Source organism: Takifugu flavidus, chromosome 18 (assembly GCF_003711565.1).
Source record: "Takifugu flavidus isolate HTHZ2018 chromosome 18, ASM371156v2, whole genome shotgun sequence".
Lineage (NCBI taxonomy): Eukaryota > Metazoa > Chordata > Actinopteri > Tetraodontiformes > Tetraodontidae > Takifugu > Takifugu flavidus.
In genome coordinates, this window is record NC_079537.1 from 12,933,248 (window position 1) to 12,951,193 (window position 17,946).

The 17,946-nt window shown below is 54.2% G+C and overlaps 2 protein-coding genes across 3 annotated transcripts; both read left to right on the top strand.

Annotated features, from left to right (window-relative positions):
• Window positions 1-6,100: 6,100 nt before the first annotated feature.
• Window positions 6,101-8,494, top strand: LOC130515099 (keratin, type I cytoskeletal 13-like). Of its 2 annotated transcripts, none has more exons than XM_057015137.1 (8): window positions 6,101-6,560; window positions 6,635-6,717; window positions 6,802-6,958; window positions 7,021-7,182; window positions 7,612-7,737; window positions 7,856-7,930; window positions 8,046-8,194; window positions 8,287-8,494. In XM_057015137.1, the coding sequence occupies exons 1-8, from the start codon at window positions 6,150-6,152 to the stop codon at window positions 8,387-8,389; spliced, it is 1,266 nt and encodes a 421-aa protein (XP_056871117.1). In that variant the 5' UTR covers window positions 6,101-6,149; the 3' UTR covers window positions 8,390-8,494. The 2 variants fall into 2 exon arrangements, with proteins under 2 accessions (XP_056871117.1, XP_056871118.1); XM_057015138.1 differs by having other exon boundaries at window positions 8,290-8,494.
• A 4,414-nt stretch (window positions 8,495-12,908) lies between these two features.
• LOC130515102 (keratin, type I cytoskeletal 13-like) lies at window positions 12,909-17,740 on the top strand. The gene is made up of 11 exons (XM_057015140.1): window positions 12,909-13,129; window positions 13,202-13,280; window positions 13,364-13,431; window positions 14,725-15,181; window positions 15,371-15,453; window positions 16,138-16,294; window positions 16,519-16,680; window positions 16,752-16,877; window positions 17,231-17,305; window positions 17,373-17,518; window positions 17,594-17,740. Exons 4-11 carry the CDS (start codon window positions 14,762-14,764, stop codon window positions 17,631-17,633), a joined length of 1,209 nt encoding a protein of 402 aa, XP_056871120.1. The 5' UTR covers window positions 12,909-13,129; window positions 13,202-13,280; window positions 13,364-13,431; window positions 14,725-14,761; the 3' UTR covers window positions 17,634-17,740.
• Window positions 17,741-17,946: the final 206 nt, after the last annotated feature.

The following is a 17,946-nucleotide window of genomic DNA, read 5'->3' on the forward strand; positions in this document are numbered from 1 at the left end:
AGTTTTTACTGTTTCGACATAAATCTGCCTCTTATCTTCAATGTGTTTCTATGAACTTCATCAGCAGTTGTAGTCAGAACAGGTTGAACATAAACAGGAACCAGTGCTGAAACTTAATCAGTATCTGATCCTCATGTTTGAAGTTGTCTTTGTAATTAACAACCAGAGTTAATGGAAGAAGCTAAATGCTAACTAATGCAGGCTAGCAGACAGTTCACTGTGGTGATTCAGACTAGCAAGAGGGTTGTGGAGAGACCCAGGAATCCGACCCAGCCCAGTTTTGGAGTTTCTACTATTCATTCATTCATTCATTCATTCATTCATTCATTCATTCATTCATTCAAACAATCAGTGTTTCATTCGTTCTTTCACAGACCAAAATGATGAGCGATCAGATATTTCTGCTCTGGTTTTATTGAAGATAGAATCCTCCCCTCTTTGTCTGGGTTTGTTGGCTCTAACTGTTGAAGGTCACCACTCTTCTGAAGGGGTCCACTTCCTGTGGACAACAATGGTCACAACCTCAGAGGTCCAGCAGGTTCTGCAGAGAGAACTTTGTTTCTACCGTTGAGTTTTTATTGATCTGAAACGAATATTCAAATTATTGACCCGTTAAAGTCGCCCCCCAGCAGCCTCCGGTACTCTGCGATATCCAGCTCCAGTCTTGTCTTGATGTCCAGAAGCTGTGAGTACCGGAACTTCTGGTTCTCCAGGTCAGCCCTTAGCTGGGACAGCTGACCCCGGCAGCCTGCTAGCATGTTGCTGCACCTGTGCTTGGTCTCAGCCAGAGTTGCCCCAACGGCGTCTTTCTGTTGGTGATGTCCCCCAGGTGAGACATGAGTGTGAAGCACCTGTGGCCCATCTGGCCTGGAGTCAGGCCAGATGGGCCACAGGTGCCAACCCGGACTACCACCCCCCCATCCTAAAGCGGGCCTGCCATCTCTGTTCATGTTCTGACTGGTCCAAACATTTTTGATGGTGTCAGAAGGTGAAGGACAGAGTCTGATCTGCTGATCTGAGTCTGGAGTTGGATCTCCAGGTTCTGAAGAGTTCGCCTGACCTCGCCGATCTCAGACTTGGATGTGTGGAGCGTCTCAGTGCTCAGAACGACCTCTTTCTTCACATCAGTTGTCTGTAGAAAATAACTGATAAAGTTTGTGATGACCTGATTTCACAAAAATCACCCTGTAGACCTGGTCTCACCATGGTCTGGAACCAGGGCTCCAGCTCTTTGCCCCTCCTGGCGTCCTCCTCTACGGTGACCTTCCCTCCCATCCGGGCTCTGGCTGCCTGCAGATCCTGCAGACACAACCTGATCTCACCTCTGCCTCTTTGCACTGGTGCATTTCACCAATTTCACTTCCTCATGGATCCTTGATGTGGAAGCTCATCCTTCAGACCGTCCACCTGCATTTCCAGGTCAGACCGGATCGGAGTCAGGTCATCCAAGACTTTCCTCAGACCGCTGATGTCGGCATCCGCAGACTGAAACACGGTCAGCTCGTATCGTACCTGAAAAGCACAAATGAAGGCAGAGTTTTCGTGTTTTCCAGAGTTTTCCCCCCTCCTGGATCCACTGCAGTTCGCCTTCAGAGCCAACAGATCTGTGGACGACGCGGTCAACCTGGCCCTTCACTCCATCCTGCAGCACCTGGACTCCCCGGGAACCTACGCGAGGATCCTGTTGGTGGACTTCAGCTCTGCGTTCAACACCATCCGCCCCGCTCTGCTACAGGACAAGCTGTCCCAGCTTAGTGTGCCTGCCTCCCTCTGCAGGTGGATCACTCACTTCCTGACGGATCGGAGGCAGCATGTGCGGCTGGGGAAGAGTCTCCGACTCCGTCTCCATCAGAGCTGGATCACCCCAGGGCTGAGTACTTTCCCCCTCCTCTTCTCCCTGTACACTAACTGCTGCACCTCAAGCCACCAGTCTGTCAAGCTGATCAGGTTTGTGGAGGACACCACCCTCATCGGGCTCATCTCCAACGGAGACGAGACTGCCTACAGGAGGGAGGTGGCTCGACTGGTGTCCTGGTGCGGACACAACAACCTGCAGCTGAACGCTCAGAAGACAGTGGAGATGATTGTGGACTTCAGGAAAGTCACAGCCCCTTTGCCCCCCCTTGCCCTCATGGACTCCCCCATCACCATCACGGACTCCTTCCGCTTCCTGGGCACCACCATCACCCGGGACCTTAAGTGGGAGCCAACCATCAGCTCCCTCATCAAGAAGGCCCAGCAAAGGATGTTCTTCCTCCGGAAGCTGAGGAAGCTCAATCTGCCTCCCAGGATGTGGCGCAGTTATATACGGCCATCATGGAGTCCATCCTCACCTCCTCCATCCTCCCCTCCTCCGTCCTCCCCTCCTCCTCCTCCCCTCCTCCATCCTCCCCTCCTCCATCCTCACCTCCTCCGTCCTCACCTCCTCCATCATGGTGCTATGCTGGTGCCACCATCAGGGACAGACTAAGGCTGAGAAGGTGATGGGCTGCAGGCTTCCATCCATCCAGGACCTGTATATCTCCAGGACCCGGAGGTGTGCAGGTCGGATCACGGCCGACCCTTCCCACCCTGGTCACGGACTGTTTTCCCCCCTCCCCTCAGGCAGGAGACTACGGTCTCACGAACAATACATTACTCCTGCATTGACCTGCACTATTTCTTACTATTTATATATATATATATATATACACACACACACACACACACATATATATATATATATATATGTATGTCTTATTTTATTTATCTTATTCTAGTGTTTATTGTCTTCTCTATGTTGAATGTTGCAGCGTCACACTGAGACAAATTCCTAGCTTGTGTAATACTGTGTACTACATGAACAATGGCAATAAATAAATCTGATTCTGGTTCTGATTCTGGGCCTCAGAGCCCAGAATCGTGATGTTGACCCTCGCTTGAATGTGAAGTCGTCTGCAGCCAGCTTGACGTTGTCGATGGTGAGGATGAGGGCGGCGTTTCCCCGAGGCCCAGCCAGGACCTGGTCATGGACAAGAGGCAAGAAAAGGCCCGAAACCACCTGAAACCTGTTTAGGGTCAGAGAAACCACACCTACGTTAGACCCACCTACGTTAGACCCACCTACGTTAGACCCACCAACGTTAGACCTGTTTTCCAACAACAGTGTTTACCTGAAAAACATCCAACTGTTGGTTTTGCAGCAGGTTGATGTTTACACAAATATGATGCAACAAGCTTCTTCTGTTCTGAGCGAACTGGTGGAAACCCAGGTTGACATGCTGTTGACTGACTGGTCGACTGACTGGTCGACTGACTGGTCGACTGACTGGTTGACCATCTGGTTGACTGACTGCTGTCGTTGGTGTTCGTGTGTGCAGGAGAAATGTAAAAGGAAGTGAGATTTCAGAATAAAAGTCTTTGTTTCCTGTCAAATCATTTTCTGTTTTCTGTTTCTGTTAGTTGGAGCTTTAAATTATTATATATGAGCTGATGTGAAGAGAAGATGTTGTGCTGGACCCAGATGAGACGCGTTCCTCACCTCCTCCTGCAAATCTTTGATGCGGACGTGGAAGTCAGCGAAGTCTCGGACCTCCAGTCCCGCCCTGCTCTCCAGATATGTCCGGATCTTCAGCTCCAGGTCACCTTCTCCAAGCTGTGAACCTTCTGCAGGTAGGTGGCCAGACGGTCGTTCAAACTCTGCATGGTGATCTTCTTGTTGGTGGAGACATCAGCAGCGTGAGTCAGGTGACAGGAGCATTGGAGAGGAAGGAGGCCCTGGAGACACGGACTCCGGAGCCTCCGGCACCTCCATGCATGCTTTCTTCTCTGTAATGTGGTTAGAACTTGGACCTATTGTCCTGAGCTCTCTGAACCTGAAGTCTGTTTTCTGGTAGGTGCTGCCCAGGTGATGAGGACTAGCCAGACGTGGACGGTAATGGACAATGTGGACAAGAAGGCTGTAGTGACCGACGTGGTGGTTCCCCAGGACGAGTAGAAACTGGAAATACTAGGATGACAACAACAGGGGTCCCCCTGGTTATTGGAGCACTTGGGGCTCCAGCAGAACTCCAGCAGAACCAGGAGCCCTAACCCTCTAACCCTAACCCCCTAACCCTAACCCTCTAAACCCTAACCCTAACCCTAACCCTAACCCCCTAACCCTAACCCTCTAACCCTAACCCTAACCCCCTAACCCTCTAACCCTAACCCTAACCCTAACCCTCTAACCCTAACCCTAACCTAACCCTCTAACCCAACCCTAACCCTCTAACCCTCTAACCCTAACCCCCTAACCTAACCCTCTAACCCTAACCCCCTAACCTAACCCTCTAACCCTAACCCTAACCCTAACCCCCTAACCCTCTAACCCTAACCCTAACCCTCTAACCCTAACCCTAACTCTAACCCTAACCCAACCCTAACCCTAACCCTCTAACCCTAACCCTCTAACCCTAACCCTCTAACCCTAACCCTAACCCTCTAACCCTAACCCTAACCCTCTAACCCTACCCTCTAACCCTAACCCTAACCCTAACCCTCTAACCCTAACCCTAACCCCCTAACCCTCTAACCCTAACCCTAACCCTCTACCCTAACCCTAACCCTAACCCTAACCCTCTAACCCTAACCCTACCCTAACCCTCTAACCCTAACCCTAACCCTCTAACCCTAACCCTCTAACCCTAACCCTCTAACCCTAACCCTCTAACCCTAACCTGAAACCTGAGCGGTGACCAGCTCAGATACTGGGCATGAGAAATCCTCCCTTCAGGAGACACTCTCCTTCTGTGGAGCTCTGGGTCCTGAAACACCGTCTGTTTCTGACTGGCTGCTGCAAGACTGCTGATGCATTTATGTGTCAAGAACCTCAGGAGCCGCCTTGTCTTTCCCTCTTTGTGTCCTGAAGATCCATTATTGTGAGCTGAAGAGCTGAATGTTTCTCACCCGGGGTCCTCAGCTCTGAGCTCCACAGGTGTGGATGTATGAGAGGGGGGAGGTGCAGGTCGATATGCTGGCATACAGGTGACAACCTTTTAAGAGGTGTTCTAGAGAAACAGTTCTCCTGTGTCAGATCCAGTTCCTCCACATGCCAACTTCTCAACCTGTGTAAACCTGTCAGCTTATCTGTAAACATGTCAATCTTCTTCTTCTTTTCTATTTACAGGCGGTTTCTGTGGAACTTCTAAAGAATCTTGCTGAGTAAACACAGCCAGTCGTGCCAGATGCATCGTGGGTAAACTTTTAAAGTCGCGGCGTTCTGGAACGCTGTGGTCATCGGACTGACTTCCAGGGAAGACTGCTGCACTGGGGTGTGGTTACCATGGCGATGATTGATGGGAAACAGAGATTAGAATGAGGACAGCTGTAAAATAATGAGAAGTGGATTAAGTGTTGAAACAGAGGATTGAACAGAAGAAGAAAGTTTCAGAGTTCACCTTTTGGCCAACATATATGTGAGCTGTTGAAGCTAACCTTGTTGCTAGCGGCAACAGTCGCAGGAGCTCTGCAGCCATAGCTGGAGGCTCCTGAGTTCTCCAGCATAAAGAGGGTCAGGCTGAGGGTGCAGGGTTAGCATGTATGCTAACAGCCGGTTCTGACTGTGTTTCTATAAAATCCGGGTGAATTTGACACGAGGACGAACCAAGTTGTGTTCTGAAGGTTCTGAGCTTGTATCCCAGGATCGGAGCCCTTGATCAGGACCCGTGCTTGTGTTCCTGCAGGTCTCCACTCGTTTCATCAGAACTTGGTTCAGGTGCCAGCCTAAACGCTGTAATCAGCTTTAACCTTTACCTGCTTCCTGTCTGTCAGCTTCACCTGTGTGCGTGTGGCCGACGCCCTCGCCGCTCAGCACCAGCTGACATTTACACGATACTCAATCTGCTTTTATACGGACGTTTGAGCGCGTTTTTACAGGCGTTTCTAAAGGTCGCCGAGGCCCCGAAGCTCGTGGAAACTTTCCAGAGATTTCTCGTGTGAAGCCTTCAGATTTGAAGGTTCCGTTTGTTGGTTGCTCCTCCCCCTGAGCCTCGCCCAGTCCGACCTGCATACCTGGCTCTTCAGGTGCTGCCAGGCAGGTGACAGCTCTTTGACTGCACGGCCCATAAATAGGAGGCGTCTCCTGCAGGTCGTCACTCTCCTCTCTCAGCAGCAGGAACACGCCATCCAGCATGACCTCGACCAGCTTCATGTCTCGCTCTTCGTCCTCTGTGAGGTCCTCCGGAGGCTCCCTGATCGGCGGTGGCAGCGGACGGATTTCATCCATCCGGGCTGCCAGCGTCTATGGAGGGTACGGAGGCGTCCGCGCCTCCTCCGCCTCAGCGGGCGGCGGCGGCGGCGGCTACTCCTCCTCCATCAGCTACAGCACGTCCGGGACAGACGACAACCTGATCGGAAACGAGAAGTTCGCCATGCAGAACCTGAACGACCGCCTGGCCACCTACCTGGAGAAGGTGCGCTCGCTGGAGAAGGCCAACGGAGAGCTGGAGCTGAAGATCCGGCAGTATGTGGAGAGCAAGGTCGGCCCCACCACCCGGGACTACGGCGCCTTCTTCATCACCATCGCAGAGCTGCAGGGCAAGGTAACACCTGTCCTCGCCACCTGGAGCGCTGGGCGGGCGTCCGCCTGGTCACTGAACGCTAACTGTGTTTCCAGATCCAGGACGCCCTGAAGGTGAACGGCGCCGTGCATCTGAGCATCGACAACGCTCGCCTGGCCGCCGATGACTTCAAGACCAAGTCAGCCGTTAGCTTAGCGCACTGCTCCACGTGAGTGTCTGTCAGTACTGAGGGAGGTTAACGGAGGCCTCGCCCGTCCCGCAGGTTCGAGAACGAGCTCACCATGCGTCAGTCGGTGGAGGGCGACACCGCCGGGCTGAGGAGAGTCCTGGACGAGCTGACGCTGCAACGGGCCGACTTGGAGATGCAGATCGAAGGTCTGAGGGAGGAGCTGGTCTTCCTGAAGAAGAACCACGAGGAGGTCGGTACAGAAACAGCAGCAGTGATGTTTGGTGGCGACGCGTCGCTAAAACGTGTCTACAGGAGCTGCTGGCGATGCGCGCCCAGATGAGCGGTCAGGTCCACGTGGAGGTGGAAGCCGCCCCAGGGGAGGACCTCACCAAGGTGATGGCCGACATCAGAGAGCACTACGAGGGCATCACCGCCAAGAACCAGAGGGAGCTCGAGATCTGGTTCAACACCAAGGTTAGTCTGTGACATCACTTCCTGCGGCAGCAAAAACAAGGTGGCCCTGCTCTTCACGAGGGTGTGTGTGTGTGTGTGTGTGTGTGTGTGCCTGTGTGTGTGTGTGTGTGTGTGCGTGTGTGTGCGTGCGTGTGTGTGTGCCTGTGTGTGTGTGCGCGTGTGCGTGCCTGTGTGTGTGTGCGTGTGTGTGTGTGCCTGGGTGTGTGTGTGCGTGTGTGTGTGTGTGCACGTGTGCGTGCCTGTGTGTGTGTGTGCGTGTCTGTGCGTGTGTGTGTCTGTGTGTGTGTGTGTGTGCGTGTCTGTGTGTGTGTGTGTGTGTGTGTGCCTGTGTGTGTGTGTGCGTGTGCCTGTGTGTGTGTGTGCGTGTGTGTGTGTGCGTGTGTGTGCCTGTGTGTGTGTGTGCGTGTGTGTGTGCGTGTGTGTGTGCAGACCGAGGCGCTGAACAAAGAGGTGATCAACCAGACGGTGACGCTGCAGACGTCTCGCACCGAGGTGACGGAGGTGAAGCGAACGCTGCAGTCGCTGCAGATCGAGCTGCAGTCGCTGCAGGGCCTGGTGAGCAGCTGCACTATTGATCGGAGCTTCTGATCAATCACTGCTTCCTATCGTCTCTGTGGACGGCAGCTTTGGACTTGGACTGTGTGAAATTCTTCTTCTTCTCGGGCGTTTGCAGAAAGCGTCCCTGGAAGGAACTCTAGCTGAGACGCAGAACCGCTACGCCGTGATGCTCTGCGGCTACCAGGCTCAGGTGAGTCGGCCCCGCCCCCTGAGGCAGCCAGTGCCAGTGTGGACAGGTTCACACGGTGCTGATGGGTCCTCAGGTGACCTTCCCACTGAGCCTAGAATCACCTGCGTCTCCACAGGTGTCCAGCATGGAGGAGCAGCTGACGCAGCTCAGGGCCGACCTGGAGCGGCAGAGCCAGGACTACCAGATCCTGCTGGACATCAAGACCAGGCTGGAGCTGGAGATCGCAGAGTACCGCCGGCTGCTGGACGGGGAGTCGATGACCAGGTGAGACGTCACATGACCTTCTGGTGAGCTTCCTGTGGGGTCCCAAAGGTTGAGGTCACAGGTCACCAAATGTCTCTTCTCCGTTTGCTCAGCAGCAGCTCCTCCTCCTCGACCACAACAACCACGCGGACGGTGGTGGTGGTGGAAGAGGTGGTCGATGGGAGGGTGGTCTCCTCCTCCACCACCTCTGCGTAGTGAGGTGTTGCCAGGGGCAACGCTCAGTCGTCACTCATTGTTGCCATGGTAGCCAAATGATGCCGAGCAAAAAGCCTCACCTTCAAAATAAATCCAATGAGAAAATTCTGAGTGTAGTGTGTTTTTTAACGAGGACGCCTTGAAACACCTCCAGGTGAAGGTCTCTGCTGCCCCCTGCTGGACGGGCTCAACACGACCGCCGTCAGAGTTAGGGTTAGGCAACATTCAAAACATTTCTAGGCAACGAGCAGGGGTGGCAATTCTGGTTGCTCCCCGGCTCAGTGCCTGTGTATTGGAGTTTACCCCGGTGGATGAGAGGGCAGCCTCCCTTCGCCTTCGGGTGGGGGGACGGATCCTGACTGTTGTTTGTGCCTATGGTCCAAACAGCAGTTCAGCGTATCCACCCTTTTTGGAGTCCTTAGAGGGAGTGCTGGAGAGTGCCCCTTCTGGGGGCTCCCTCGTCCTCCTGGGTGACTTCAATGCTCACGTTGGCAATGACAGTGTGACCTGGAGAGGTGTGATTGGGAAGAACGGCCCCCCTGATCTGAACCCGAGTGGTGTTTTGTTATTGGACTTCTGTGCTCGTCTCAGATTGTCCATAACGAACATCTTGTTCAGACATAAAGGCGTCCACATGTGCACTTGGCACCAGGACGCCTTAGGCCGCAGATCGATGATCGACTTTGTGGTTGTGTCATCGGATTTGCGGCCGCATGTTCTGGACACTCGGGTGAAGAGAGGGGCGGAGCTGTCAACTGATCACCACCTGGTGGTGAGTTGGCTCCGATGGTGGGGAAGGATGCCGGACAGACCTGGCAGGCCCAAACGTGTTGTGAGGGTCTGCTGGGAACGCCTGGCAGAGTCCCCTGTCAGAAGGAGCTTCAACTCACGCCTCCGGGAGAGCTTTGACCATGTCCCGGGGGAGGCGGGGGACATTGAGTCCGAGTGGACCGTGTTCCGTGCCTCCATTGTTGAGGCAGCTGACCGGTGCTGTGGCCGCAAGGTGGTTGGTGCCTGTCGTGGCGGCAATGCCCGAACCCGCTGGTGGACACCAGCGGTGAGGGATGCCGTCAAGCTGAAGAAGGAGTCGTATCGGGCCTTACTGGCCTGTGGGACTCCTGAGGCAGCAGATGGGTACCGGCGTGCCAAGCGGAGTGCAGCTACGGCGGTTGCCGAGGCAAAGACTCGGGCATGGGAAGAGTTCGGTGAGGCCATGGAGAACGACTTTCGGACGGCCTCGAAAAGGTTCTGGACCACCATCCGGCGTCTGAGGAGGGGGAAGCAGTGCACTGTCAACACTGTATAGGGGTGATGGTGTGCTGCTGACCTCAACTCGGGATGTTGTGGATCGGTGGAAGGAATACTTCGAGGACCTCCTCAATCCCACCAACACGCCTTCCAGTGAGGAAGTAGGGCCCGGGGACCTGGAGATGGGCTCTCGTATCTCCGGGGCTGAAGTTGCCGAGGTAGTTAAAAAACTCCTCGGTGGCAAGGCCCCGGGGGTGGATGAGATCCCTTAAGGCTCTGGATGTTGTAGGGCTGTCGTGGTTGACTCGACTCTGCAACATCGCGTGGACATCGGGGGCAGTGCCGCTGGATTGGCAGACCGGGGTGGTAGTCCCTCTTTTTAAGAAGGGGGACCGGAGGGTGTGTTCCAACTATAGGGGATCACACTCCTCAGCCTCCCTGGTAAGGTCTATTCAGGGGTACTGGAGAGGAGGGTCCGCCGGATAGTCGGACCTCGGATTCAGGAGGAGCAATGTGGTTTTCGTCCTGGGCGTGGAACAGTGGACCAGCTCTACACCCTCAGCAGGGTCTTCGAGGGTGCATGGGAGTTTGCCCAACCAGTCCACATGTGTTTTGTGGACTTGGAGAAGGCATTCGACCGTGTCCCTCGGGGGGTCCTGTGGGGGGTCCTCCGAGAGTATGGGGTGTCGGGCCCGCTGATACGGGCTGTCCGCTCCCTGTACGATCGGTGCCAGAGTTTGGTCCGAATTGCTGGCAGTAAGTCGAACTCGTTTCCGGTGAGGGTTGGCCTCCGCCAGGGCTGCCCTTTGTCACCGATTCTGTTCATAATTTTTATGGACAGAATTTCTAGGTGCAGTCATGGTGTTGAGGGGATCCGGTTTGGTGACCTCAGGATCGCGTCTCTGCTTTTTGCGGATGATGTGGTCCTGTTGGCTTCATCGGCCCGTGACCTCCAACTATCACTGGATCGGTTCGCCGCCGCCTGTGAAGCGGCTGGGATGAGAATCAGCACCTCCAAATCCGAGGCCATGGTTCTCAACCGGAAAAAGGTGGAGTGCCTTCTCCGGGTAAAGGAGGAGATCCTGCCCCAAGTGGAGGAGTTTAAGTACCTCGGGGTCTTGTTCACGAGTGAGGGAAGAATGGAGCGGGAGATCGACAGGCGGATCGGTGCGGCGTCCACAGTAATGCGGACTCTGCACAAGTCCGTTGTGGTGAAGAGAGAGCTGAGCCGAAAGGCGAAGCTCTCGATTTACCGGTCGATCTTCGTTCCTACCCTCACCTATGGTCATGAGCTTTGGGTAATGACCGAAAGAACAAGATCACGGGTACAAGCGGCTGAAATGAGCTTCCTCCGTAGGGTGGCTGGGCTCTCCCTTAGAGAGGGTGAGAAGCTCTGGCATCCTGGAGGAGCTCGGAGTAGAGTCGCTGCTCCTCCGCGTTGAGAGGAGCCAGATGGGGTGGCTTGGGCATCTAGTCAGGATGCCCCCTGGACGCCTCCCTGGTGAGGTGTTCAGGGCATGTCCCTCCGGTAGGAGACCCCCGGGGAGACCCAGGACACGTTGGAGAGACTATGTCTCTCGACTGGCCTGGGAACGCCTGGGGATCCCTCCGGATGAGCTGGAGGAGGTAGCTGGGGAGAGGGAAGTCTGGGCTTCTCTCCTTAGGCTGCTGCCCCCGCGACCCGACCCCGGATAAGCGGCAGAGAATGGATGGATGGATGGAAACTATTTAGATATTTAGATATTAACGCATAGAAACATACACAAGACCCTGGTCCTGGTCCTGGTCCTGGTCTTGGTCCTGGTCCTCAGCAATGGTCTTGTATCCGTGCCCTGAAGGAAGGTAAATGAGTGGGAGGGGTGGACCTGCATGTTGGTCCTCTTCCAGATACTCGCTCAAAGCAAGTCCAGGTCGGGACATGGACCTGGGTCCACCCAGTACCAGCTCCACCAAGCAGGAGGCGCGCGGGGACCAGCTGTCACCTCTAATGTAGATACCTGCGCCTTGATGTGCTCCTACCTGTCAGGTGGTCAGAATGAGGTCATAGTGTGGCCGTCCAGGGTGTGTGAGTGTGTGTGTGTCGGTGTGTGTGTGTATGGCTGTGTGTGTGTGTGTATGGCTGTGTGTGTGTGTGTGTGTCAGTGTGTGTGTGTATGGCTGTGTGTGTGTGTGTATGGCTGTGTGTGTGTGTGTGTGTATGGCTGTGTGTGTGTGTGTGTGTGTGTCGGTGTGTATATGTGTGTGTGTGTGAGTTTGAAGGGAAAGATTGTGTTTCAGGTTGGGGGTGTGAAACCCGACCTGGCCCTCTGCCGGGGCTCCGCCCTCACCTGCGGCCGATGTTGCGTAACCGCTGTCAGCCGCAGGCTCAGGTTCAGCCTTTATTGTTCCAGAGGTTGTGAGGTTCACGTCCCTGGAACCAGTTTCAGTCGGAAAATTAGCACTAAGCTACGAGAACGAGGACCTGGAGGGACCTGCATCGAGGTCCGAACAGACGGTTACCACAGCAACGGCCTTTATCTCATGCTGAAGCTGAGCAGTGTTTTATTACAGCTCTGAAAAAACTCTGAAGGGACCAGGGACCAGGGACCAGGGACCAGGGACTAGAGACCAGGGACCAGAGACCAGAGACCAGGGACCAGAGACTAGAGACCAGGGACCAGAGACCAGAGACCAGGGACCAGGACTAGAGACCAGGACCAGGGACCAGAGACCAGAGACCAGAGACCAGGGACCAGGGACCAGTGACTAGAGACCAGGGACCAGGGACCAGGGACTAGAGACCAGGGACTAGAGACCAGTGACTAGAGACCAGGGACCAGGGACTAGAGACCAGGGACTAGAGACTAGGGACCAGGGACCAGGGACTAGAGACCAGGGACTAGAGACCAGGACTAGAGACCAGTGACTAGAGACCAGGGACTAGAGACCAGGGACTAGAGACTAGGGGCCAGGGACTAGAGACCAGGGACCAGGGACTAGAGACCAGGGACTAGAGACCAGGGACTAGAGACCAGGGACCAGGACTAGAGACCAGTGACTAGAGACCAGGGACTAGAGACTAGGGACCAGGGACTAGAGACCAGGGACCAGGGACCAGAGACCAGAGACCAGAGACCAGGGACCAGGGACCAGAGACCAGAGACCAGAGACCAGAGACCAGGGACCAGGGACCAGAGACCAGAGACCAGAGACCAGAGACCAGAGACCAGGACCAGAGACCAGAGACCAGAGACCAGAGACCAGGGACCAGAGACCAGAGACCAGAGACCAGGGACCAGACACTAGAGACTAGAGACTAGAGACCATAGACCAGGGACCAGGGACCAGAGACTTTGGGGTTGGGGTTATCTATCAACCAGACCAGAGTTTAATATAAGCACTCTGAGGAGCAACACATGCTGGATCTGGACAGCAAGCTGTGAAGGTCCTGCCTGGTTCTGCTGGTATCCTGACCCAGTAGGGACCCCCGGGACTGATGGAGACCTGTGGTTGGTAGGTGAGCCGCTTTGGATCAGTCATCTCACCTTTTCCTGCTGCTCCTCATTAGATTCCCTGCTGTGACAGGAAGTGATGCCAGAGTCATGTGATCCGTTCTCTTCGGTTACAACTAGAACAAAGGAACTGTTGAGGAACCGTCACCATGGTAACACAACTCAACAAACACTAGGAAACATGTCTGTGCGCTCATTTCTCATCAACTCAACCAAATCCTGGTCTTTCCTTTAGAACAACAGTTGTTTGAAGAGCGAGGTCACCTGTCAGGTGAGACAGCAGGGAGGGCTGTGATTGGACAGGTAATCCTCTAAGCCCCGCCTCTCTTCTGTCATGATAACAAATGACTTGTTTTTCTGTTCTTATGGAGTTCATGTGCGTTCAAATGTGTCAGGACCTCATCAGTCATCCTTCCTCCAATTAGATGTTGATATTATATATTATTATATAAGAAGGTTGGCGGGTTTACAGAACAACTTTAGCTCGTTAGCTGCCGCCATCGGTCCCGACACAACATTCTCCAGTATCTTCATCTTGTAACCAGTGTGTGTGTGTGTGTGAGTGTGTGTGAGTGTGTGTGTTGAGTGTGTGTGAGTGTCTGTGTGAGTGTGTGTGTCTGTGTGAGTGTCTGTGAGTGTGTGTGTGTGTGGCTGGGTTGTGGATCTCCTCTGATTTAATGATTGGTCCTGAGGGGAAAAGAACTCACATTCTTCACCTCTTCTGGTTTCAGTTGAAACCTGTCGAAGGAGCTTAAATATGAGCAGCTGCTCGCGGCTAATTTAGGTTTTTAGCAGTTTTTGGCAGCAGTTCTTCTGTGATATAATAATGATAAAAAGGCTCCAGAAGGCTGCACACTTCAGGTTAAAATAGCAGGGGGCCACGCTAGCTAAAACTGTTGCTAACGGGCAGCGGGGGGCCACGCTAGCTAAAACTGTCGCTAACAGGCAGCGGGGGGCCGCGCTAGCTAAAACTGTCGCTAACGGGCAGCGGGGGGCCACGCTACCTAAAACTGTCGCTAACGGGCAGCGGGGGGCCACGCTACCTAAAACTGTCGCTAACGGGCAGCGGGGGGCTACGCTAGCTTAAACTGTCGCTAACGGGCAGCGGGGGGCCATGCTAGCTAAAACTGTCGCTAATGGGCAGCGGGGGGCCACGCTAGCTAAAACTGTCGCTAATGGGCAGCGGGGGGCCACGCTAGCTAAAACTGTCGCTAATGGGCAACACACCCTTCATGAGCAGCCAACATCTTCTGGATATAGAAGTAGAGACACCCACACCACAATGTCCCAGAGATCTTTGTGACAGCACAACAATGTGACTGTGAGCCGAGGGCGTTTTCCCACCGCGCACACCTGCTGAGCCAGGTGAGCGCTCGCCGCTGCGAGGACGTTTCAGAGCGAAAGAATGAAAAACAGCCCAATTGTACCAGTACGATGGCTTCACTGACATCTGGAACTCAGAATGTCCTCAGGGTTCAAGTGAAGACTAGGAGACGCAAAAAACCAGTTTTATCCACCCGCCCTGTCCTTAAGCCCCGCCCACCTGAGCACCTTTAAAAGGTAGAAGGGCCCCTGATCTCCTCACTACTTCTCCAGCCATCTTCATCTCACGAGGTGCTGCTCCTTCACCATCATGTCGATGACGACCTCACGGACCTCCATCAGAGGCGGCGCCTACGCCCCAGGACGAGTTTCGTACGGCGGCATGAGCTCCTTCAGCATGGTTGGTGGAGCCGGAGGGGTCGGGGTGAAGGCCTCCCAGGCCAGCAGGAGCTTCTCCAGCGGCCTGGGCCTGGGCCTGGGCCTGGGCTCGGGCTCGGCCGGAGGGTCCAGCTTTGTGGTGTCGACAGATGACAGTCTGCTCGGGAACGAGAAGTTCGCCATGCAGAACCTGAACGACCGCCTGGCCACCTACCTGGAGAAGGTGCGCTCGCTGGAGAAGGCCAACGGAGAGCTGGAGCTGAAGATCCGGCAGTACATCGAGAACAGGGTCGGTCCGTCCGTCCGGGACTACAGCGAGTTCTTCGTCACCATCGCAGATCTGCAGGGCAAGGTGAGGAACAGGTGCATCATGGGAAAGTTCCTCAGCGCTGCTGTTGATGGACCCACCTGATGACTGATCAATACCCAATAATTCAGGTCTGAATCAGACTGTGGCGGATAAAGAAGCCACGCCCCCTGCTGTGATTGACACATTCATATCTCATCGCGATGCATTCAGGGACCTGTTGTGTGTTTCCAGATCCAGGACGCCATCGTGGCCAAAGGCTCCGTCGTCCTGAGCGTCGACAACGCAAAGCTCGCGCAAGACGACTTCAGGCTCAAGTCTGTCTGTCTGTCTACCTGCCTGTCTGTCTACCTGCCTGTCTGTCTCTCTGTCTACCTGCCTGTGTGTGTCTGTCTGTCTACCTGTCTGTCTACCTGTCTGTGTGTCTGTCTACCTGTCTGTCTGCCTGGCTGTGTGTGTGTCTGTCTACCTGCCTGTCTGCCTGTCTGTGTGTCTGTCTACCTGTCTGTCTCTCTGTCTGTGTGTGTCTGTCTACCTGTCTGTCTGCATGTCTGTGTGTCTGTCTGTCTGCCTCTCTACCTGTCTGTGTGTGTGTCTGTCTGCCTGCCTGCCTGTCTGTGTGTGTGTGTCTGTCTGCCTGCCTGTCTGTCTGCCTGCCTGTCTGTCTCCCTCTACTGGTTGCAGTTCAAATACAGCATGTGAAGCCAAATTTTAAGAGAATGAAAAATTTGTTTTAGTGTTTGTGTGTGTGAGTGTGTGTATTAGTGAGTGTGTGTGAGTGTGTGTATTAGTGAGTGTGTGTATTAGTGAGTGTGTGTATTAGTGAGTGTGTATTAGTGAGTGTGTGTGAGTGTGTGTGTATTAGTGAGTGTGTGTATTAGTGAGTGTGTGTGAGTGTGTGTGTATTAGTGAGTGTGTGTGAGTGTGTGTGAGTGTGTGTATTATTGAGTGTGTGTATTAGTGAGTGTGTGTTAAAACCCAAACTTGTTCCCAATGTGCAGGTTTGAGAACGAGTTGTCGATGCGCCAGTCGGTGGAGGCCGACATCGCCGGGCTGAAGATGCTGCTGGGAGAACTGGGAGCAGCCAAGACGGACCTGAGCATGCAGATCGACTCTCTGAAGGACGAGCTGGACTCCATGAAGAGCAACCACCTGGAGGTTCTGCCACCTCCCTGCTCCCACTGTCGAATCCTTATTATGAAGCCAACGATAGTTAGCATCTATCTTCACGTTAGCCTGATAGACCATGTGTAGGTAGAAGTGGGCGTGGTTAACTAGACTGCCAGGACTCTAAAACACTGTTGAAGAGGTTTGGTTCTAAAGCAGAAGCTCCTCCCACTTGTGTCATCACCTGACTGAGCTCCACCTTTGACCTCACGCAGGATCTGGCAGCCATGAGAGCTCAGATGAGCGGTCAGGTGAATGTGGAAGTGGACGCAACCCCCCAGCAGGACCTCCAGAAGGTTCTGGATGACATCCGAGAACACTACGAGACGGTTGCCGCCAAGAACCGCAGAGACCTGGAGAACTGGTACCAGGCCAAGGTTGGGAGAGGCTCGGGCTCAGGGTGGGTCAGAGCTGCGGGTCAGTGCTAACGTGGCTTTGATGTTGTCAGTCAGAGACGCTCTCGCAGGAGGTGGTGACCACAGAGCAGACGCTGAAGTCCTCCACCATGGAGGTGAAGGCGGTGAAGACTCAGCTTCAGGCTCTGGAGATCGAGCTCCAGTCACAGCTCAGCATGGTGAGCACGGCGCTAGCACGCGCTAAACTGAGGAGGCCACGCCTTCACTGCTCAACTTTTGTTTGCTGGTTTGTGAATTCATCGAGATCATTTTCCAAATGAACGAAGGAGAAACATCTGATGCCTCCAGGGGCCGGGGCAACCTTCCAGCTAGCTGCTGCTACACAGCTAACAGTTAGCATCAGTTGGCGCTTCGCCCCTAGAACATGTCGGCGAATGTTGAGTTACCGTGGTTTAAGGTTTATTTCTTCTGGGGTTTAAAATATGAGGACGAGCAGATGCCAGATTTGCAATTTAGTGGTTCCGAGGTGGTTTTTACCACGACTGGTCGATCTGCTCTTGTCCTCCCACAGAAAGCGTCTCTGGAAGCCACCCTGGCTGATACCAGGAACCGGTTCGCCATGCAGCTGAACGGCTACCAGATGCAGGTGAGTCCCGGTCACGCGTGAGCCTCCTTTAGCTGCTCTGAGCCTAGAATCACCTGCGTCTCCACAGGTGTCCAGCATGGAGGAGCAGCTGACGCAGCTCAGGGCCGACCTGGAGCGGCAGAGACAGGACTACCAGATCCTGCTGGACATCAAGACCAGGCTGGAGCTGGAGATCGCAGAGTACCGCCGGCTGCTGGACGGGGAGGGAGTCAGGTGATTCAGCCAGAGGAGATCTGCTAATCAATGATCAACTAGAGCGATGACATCACTGCTGCTTGTCTCCTGTAGAGGTTTGTCCCTAAACGAGACCATGGTGGAGGCCCAGTGAGGTGGGACGCCAAGAACTCCTCCTCAGCTGACACGTTCTTCCTGTCCGATGGGTCGGAAGTGTTTTCTGGCAGTTCTTGGAAATAAAAGTCACCTGGAATCACCAAAGTCCCAGAATTTCATTAAAAACACTTCAATAAAGTCGATCAATGTGTAGGAAGTGATGAAATCCTTCCTGTGGGTGGCGAAGGGGCATTTTCCTGGTTACCATGGTTACGCCTCCAACCTTCAGCTGTCCAGGGTTGATGACGTCGTCCTCTTTGGTGTCGGCCATCTTTGTTGATGTCACGGGGCTGCGGTGACACCGTCCCGCC

Bases quoted from the DNA above. Each gene is read 5' to 3' on its own strand.
- LOC130515099 (XM_057015137.1), top strand. From the start codon at position 6,150: ATGACCTCGACCAGCTTCATGTCTCGCTCTTCGTCCTCTGTGAGGTCC. The intron at 7,738-7,855 runs GTGAGCAGCTGC...GGGCGTTTGCAG, and splicing joins TGCAGTCGCTGCAGGGCCTG to AAAGCGTCCCTGGAAGGAAC. The intron at 8,195-8,286 runs GTGAGACGTCAC...CCGTTTGCTCAG, and splicing joins GACGGGGAGTCGATGACCAG to CAGCAGCTCCTCCTCCTCGA.
- LOC130515102 (XM_057015140.1), top strand. From the start codon at position 14,762: ATGTCGATGACGACCTCACGGACCTCCATCAGAGGCGGCGCCTACGCC. The intron at 16,681-16,751 runs GTTGGGAGAGGC...TGATGTTGTCAG, and splicing joins AGAACTGGTACCAGGCCAAG to TCAGAGACGCTCTCGCAGGA. The intron at 16,878-17,230 runs GTGAGCACGGCG...GTCCTCCCACAG, and splicing joins TCCAGTCACAGCTCAGCATG to AAAGCGTCTCTGGAAGCCAC.